The following is a 6,303-nucleotide window of genomic DNA, read 5'->3' on the forward strand; positions in this document are numbered from 1 at the left end:
TAGCTCCAACATGTGGACTATGTCTGTACCTGGGCAGTTCCTACTCCAACATGTGGACTATGTCTGTACCTGGGCAGCTCCTACTCCAACATGTGGACTATGTCTGTACCTGGGCAGCTCCTACTCCAGCTCCAACATGTGGACTATGTCTGTACCTGGGCAGTTCCTACTCCAACATGTGGACTATGTCTGTACCTGGGCAGCTCCTACTCCAACATGTGGACTATGTCTGTACCTGGGCAGTTCCTACTCCAACATGTGGACTATGTCTGTACCTGGGCAGTTCCTACTCCAACATGTGGACTATGTCTGTACCTGGGCAGCTCCTACTCCAGCTCCAACATGTGGACTATATCTGTACCTGGGCAGTTCCTACTCCAGCTCCAACATGTGGACTATGTCTGTACCTGGGCAGTTCCTACTCCAACATGTGGACTATGTCTGTACCTGGGCAGCTCCTACTCCAACATGTGGACTATGTCTGTACCTGGGCAGCTCCTACTCCAGCTCCAACATGTGGACTATGGCTGTACCTGGGCAGTTCCTACTCCAACATGTGGACTATGTCTGTACCTGGGCAGCTCCTACTCCAACATGTGGACTATGTCTGTACCTGGGCAGTTCCTACTCCAACATGTGGACTATGTCTGTACCTGGGCAGTTCCTACTCCAACATGTGGACTATGTCTGTACCTGGGCAGCTCCTACTCCAACATGTGGACTATGTCTGTACCTGGGCAGTTCCTACTCCAACATGTGGACTATGTCTGTACCTGGGCAGCTCCTACTCCAACATGTGGACTATGTCTGTACCTGGGCAGCTCCTACTCCAACATGTGGACTATGTCTGTACCTGGGCAGCTCCTACTCCAGCTCCAACATGTGGACTATATCTGTACCTGGGCAGTTCCTACTCTAGCTCCAACATGTGGACTATGTCTGTACCTGGGCAGTTCCTACTCCAACATGTGGACTATGTCTGTACCTGGGCAGCTCCTACTCCAACATGTGGACTATGTCTGTACCTGGGCAGCTCCTACTCCAGCTCCAACATGTGGACTATGTCTGTACCTGGGCAGTTCCTACTCCAACATGTGGACTATGTCTGTACCTGGGCAGCTCCTACTCCAACATGTGGACTATGTCTGTACCTGGGCAGTTCCTACTCCAACATGTGGACTATGTCTGTACCTGGGCAGTTCCTACTTCAACATGTGGACTATGTCTGTACCTGGGCAGCTCCTACTCCAACATGTGGACTATGTCTGTACCTGGGCAGTTCCTACTCCAACATGTGGACTATGTCTGTACCTGGGCAGCTCCTACTCCAGTGTAGCTGGAAGCGAGACGGAGTGTGTTAAAAGCGGAGGGAGACGTTATTTGACAAGCCTCTATTTAAGAAACACAACAAGGCCTCAACTTGAGATCATTTAAAACGACAAAAACCTTTACTCCTATTTTCATTCATGTTCATTCCAACAATCAAGTTAGATATTTGTGGGAAACATTTGTTAGCAGGAAAAACAAAAATATACAAAGTTAATGACCACATCTGTTGCTGCTATTAAAACAATCAATGAAACTGTGTAGCCTCCGATACTTCTACAGAGCCAGTAGGATTACAGCAGAACGATTCCTAGGTGGCCCTTCAGTACTGTTCTGACATTCATTGTGTGTGTTACCCATATCCTCGGGGGAGGCAGGCCAGATTACTGTTTCTCTGAGAGTTACTTTGAGTGGGCTGGTTTCCCGAGGAGGTGGAATGATCTGGGAGACAGAGAGAGGGGTCCTCGAGGTTCTGGGTAATCTCCTTCAGAGTTAGTGTGAAACAGTGAGTGTCCCGTTGCATGGTGGACAGGTGCCATCCCTCACCACAGAGAGAGAGAGAGAGAGAGCAGAGAGAGACAGAGAGACAGAGAGAGAGAGAGAGAGAGACAGAGAGAGAGAGAGAGCAGAGGGAGAGAGAGAGACAGAGAGAGCAGAGGAAGCAGAGAGAGAGAGAGAGGAAGAGAGAGAGAGAGAGAGAGAGAGAGAGAGAGAGAGAGAGAGAGAGAGAGAGAGAGAGAGAGACGAGAGAAAGAGAGAGCAGAGGGAGAGAGAGAGCAGAGAGAGAGCAGAGAGAGAGCGAGAGAGAGAAAGAGCGAGAGCGAGAGCGAGAGAGAGAGAGAGAGAGAGAGAACCGGCTCAGTTTACCAACTAGGCCTCAGAGGCACAGGGAAGATAGTGTATATATGCAGTTGTGTAAAGTACTTAAATAAAAAATACTATAAAGTACTACTTAAGTTGTGTTTTGGGGTATCTGTACTTTACTATTTTTGAAAGCTTTACCTTCACTACATTCTTAAAGAAAATAAAGTATTTTTCTGGACTCCTACATTTAGAATGTTTCTGGAGGACTCACTAAACAGAAATCCCTGGTCATCAATGCCTCTGATCTGGAGGACTCATCAACAGAGAACATCCCTGGTCATCCCTACTGCCTCTGATCTGGAGGACTCACTAAACAGAGAACATCCCTGGTCATCCCTACTGCCTCTGATCTGGAGGACTCACTAAACAGAGAACATCCCTGGTGTCTGAGTGATGTCATCCCTACTGTGTTCCCCAACTCTATTGGCTGGGCTCAGCTCTGACACCAACTCTATTGGCTGGGCTCAGCTCTGACACTAAACAACTCTATTGGCTGGGCTCAGCTCTGACACCAACTCTATTGGCTGGGCTCAGCTCTGACACCAACTCTATTGGCTGGGCTCAGCTCTGACTCTCAACTCTATTGGCTGGGCTCAGCTCTGACCCAACTCTATTGGCTGGGCTCAGCTCTGACCTCAACTCTATTGGCTGGGCTCAGCTCTGACCTCTATTGGCTCAGCTCTGACACCAACTCTATTGCTCAACTCTGACACCAACTCTATTGGCTGGGCTCAGCTCTGACCTCAACTCTATTGGCTGGGCTCAGCTCTGACACCAACTCTATTGGCTGGGCTCAGCTCTGACACCAACTCTATTGGCTGGGCTCAGCTGGCTGGGCTCAGCTCAATAAACAGAGAACATCTGACACCAACTCTATTGGCTGACCTCAACTCTATTGGCTGGGCTCAGCTCTGATCTCAACTCTATTGGCTGGGCTCAGCTCTGACACTCAACTCTATTGGCTGGGCTCAGCTCTCAGTGTGGCTGAGTCTCTCTAGTGTGTGTGTGACTGTATGTCTCTCAGTGTGTCTCTCAGTGTGTGTGTGTTTCTCAGTGTGTGTGTGTCACAGTGTGTGTGTGTGTCTCTCAGTGTGTGTGTGTCTCAGTGTGTGTGTCTCTCAGTGTGTGTGTGTCTCTCAGTGTGTGTGTGTCTCAGTGTGTGTGTGTCTTTCAGTGTGTGTGTGTGTGTGTGTCAGTGTGTGTGTCTCAGTGTGTGTGTCTCAGTGTGTGTGTCTCAGTGTGTGTGTGTCTCTCTCAGTGTGTGTGTCTCTCTCAGTGTGTGTGTGTCTTTCAGTGTGTGTGTGTGTCTCTCAGTGTGTGTGTGTGTGTCTCTCAGTGTGTGTGTGTGTGTCTCTCAGTGTGTGTGTGTCTCTCAGTGTGTGTGTGTCTCTCAGTGTGTGTGTGTCTTTCAGTGTGTGTGTGTGTATCTCAGTGTGTGTGTCTCTCTCAGTGTGTGTGTGTCTTTCAGTGTGTGTCTCTCTCAGTGTGTGTGTGTCTTTCAGTGTGTGTGTCTCTCTCAGTGTTTGTGTGTGTCTCTCTCAGTGTGTGTGTGTCTTTCAGTGTGTGTGTGTCTCTCAGTGTGCGTGTCTCTCTCAGTGTGTGTGTCTTTCAGTGTGTGTGTGACTGTATGTCTCTCAGTGTGTCTTTCAGTGTGTGTGTGTCTCTCAGTGTGTCTTTCAGTGTGTGTGTGTCTTTCAGTGTGTGTGTGTCTCTCTCAGTGTGTGTGTGTGTGTCTTTCAGTGTGTGTCTCTCTCATTGTGTGTGTGTGTCTTTCAGTGTGTGTGTGTCTTTCAGTGTGTGTGTGTGTCTCTCAGTGTGTGTGTGTGTGTCAGTGTGTTTCTCTCTCAGTGTGTGTGTGTGTGTCTCTCAGTGTGTGTGTCCCTCAGTGTGTGTGTGTGTGTGTGTGTGTGTGTGTGTGTGTGTGTGTGAGACTGTGCGTCTCCATGGTTACGCGGCATGCTGCTCTATTCTAATGCATTTCTATCTGACAGGAACTCATCGGGAATTCCTTTCAGCGACGCCGGGGTTTCTGGGTCCTTCTGGAAACACACAGCTGAAAGAACCAGCCAAGTCAAACAGGCAGTAAAACGTCTGCTTGTTTTAGCTCCCGGTTCTCTATGAAACATGACAGGCTTTGTAATTATGAGTCTGTACGGGGGGAACCAAGCAGACCAGTGGCACAAATAGTACCCTATACCCTATGTAGTGCACTACGTTAGACCAGAGCCCTATGGGCCCAGTAGTGCACTATATTAGACCAGAGCCCTATGCCCAGTAGTGCATGACCAGAGCCCTATGGACCCAGTAGTGCACTACATTAGACCAGAGCCCTATGGACCCAGTAGTGCACTACATTAGACCAGAGCCCTATGGACCCAGTAGTGCATTAGACCAGAGCACTAGACTACATTAGACCAGAGCAGGACCCATTATGGACCCAGTAGTGCACTACATTAGACCAGAGCCCTATGGACCCAGTAGTGCACTACATTAGACCAGAGCCCTATGGACCCAGTAGTGCACTACATTAGACCAGAGCCCTATGGACCCAGTAGTGCACTACATTAGACCAGAGCCCTATGGACCCAGTAGTGCACTACATTAGACCAGAGCCCTATGGACCCAGTAGTGCACTACATTAGACCAGAGCCCTATTTGGGACTCACAGTCGGTCACAGAGCCTTGTTGAACCTCACCATTTGATCACCCAGAGCACCTCCCTCTACCAGCTGAACATCGGACAGGATGTGATGCGATCAGCCAACCAAGTCGTAACACATCCTGTTAGCTACTAGTTACAACACTCGGATTCAGAGATTTACTGATTGGTAGAATCAGATGTGTTTCTGCTTGGCTGGGACAAAACCCTGCACCCACACTGGCCCGGTGCAGATATGATTGGCCACCTTGGTACTAAGATGTGGTTAGGTACTTCCTGATTGGTTAGTTATACCCAGTAGTCTGTCCTGATTGGTTAGTTATACCCAGTAGTCTATCCTGATTGGTTAGTTATACCCAGGAGTCTGTCCTGATTGGTTAGTTATACCCAGGAGTCTGTCCAGATTGGTTAGTTATACCCAATAGTCTGTCCTGATTGGTTAGTTGTACCCAGGAGTCTGTCCTGATTGGTTAGTTGTACCCAGTAGTCTATCCTGATTGGTTAGTTATACCCAATAGTCTGTCCTGATTGGTTAGTTGTACCCAGGAGTCTGTCCTGATTGGTTAGTTGTACCCAGGAGTCTGTCCTGATTGGTTAGTTGTACCCAGTAGTCTATCCTGATTGGTTAGTTGTACCCAGTAGTCTGCCGTGATTGGTTAGTTATACCCAGTAGTCTGTCCTGATTGGTTAGTTGTACCCAGTAGTCTGTCCTGATTGGTTAGTTGTACCCAGTAGTCTGTCCTGATTGGTTAGTTGTACCCAGTAGTCTGTCCTGATTGGTTAGTTGTACCCAGTAGTCTGTCCTGATTGGTTAGTTGTACCCAGTAGTCTATCCTGATTGGTTAGTTGTACCCAGTAGTCTATCCTGATTGGTTAGTTGTACCCAGTAGTCTGCCGTGATTGGTTGTTTACCTGCTGGCCAGGTTCCATTCCAAGGCAGGGTTCTGTGAGTTCCTCTCTGTCTCGGTGGACACGCCCCCCTTAGACCCCTCCTTCTCTGGTTTGAGCTGGTCCCATTGGGCGGTACCGATGTTGATGGACTGCAGATCCAGCTGGTACTGACGGTCCTCCACCTCTGACCCCGGGTCGCGCAGGATGCCCAGGTTCAACGCTCGCCTGGGGGAGGAAAACAGGGAGAGGGACGTTATGAGGTTAAACAGCCCCAATAACATCGCCTGAAACAGATATGGAACGCAGACTGGCCAGACCTCTGACATCATAGGTACCACCTCTGTCATGTGATCAGTATTTACCCATCACCCCCTGGGGCTCATTTGGGTTTGTTATAGTGCATGGGAATCAGTCAGTTCCTTGACCTATGATGACACCACTTCTGAACACAGAGAGACTCATTTGTTGCATAATGTAGCTGTTACCATGGCTACCCGCGGTTTCAGCTCGCTACCTCAACACTAACCAACAGTCACAGTCAATAGAGGCAAGACGACACAGTT

General features: G+C 49.0%; 1 protein-coding gene across 1 annotated transcript in view; it reads right to left on the minus strand.

Annotated features, from left to right (window-relative positions):
• The window catches only part of LOC124017626 (vacuolar protein sorting-associated protein 13B-like), a 269,473-nt gene extending 263,452 nt beyond the window's left edge, over window positions 1-6,021 (minus strand). Inside the window, 1 exon segment of the mRNA XM_046332879.1 lies at window positions 5,762-6,021. Coding sequence (XP_046188835.1) covers window positions 5,762-6,021 — 260 coding nt within the window.
• Between the last annotated feature and the right edge of the window lie 282 nt (window positions 6,022-6,303).

Source organism: Oncorhynchus gorbuscha, unplaced genomic scaffold (genome assembly GCF_021184085.1).
Source record: "Oncorhynchus gorbuscha isolate QuinsamMale2020 ecotype Even-year unplaced genomic scaffold, OgorEven_v1.0 Un_scaffold_295, whole genome shotgun sequence".
Lineage (NCBI taxonomy): Eukaryota > Metazoa > Chordata > Actinopteri > Salmoniformes > Salmonidae > Oncorhynchus > Oncorhynchus gorbuscha.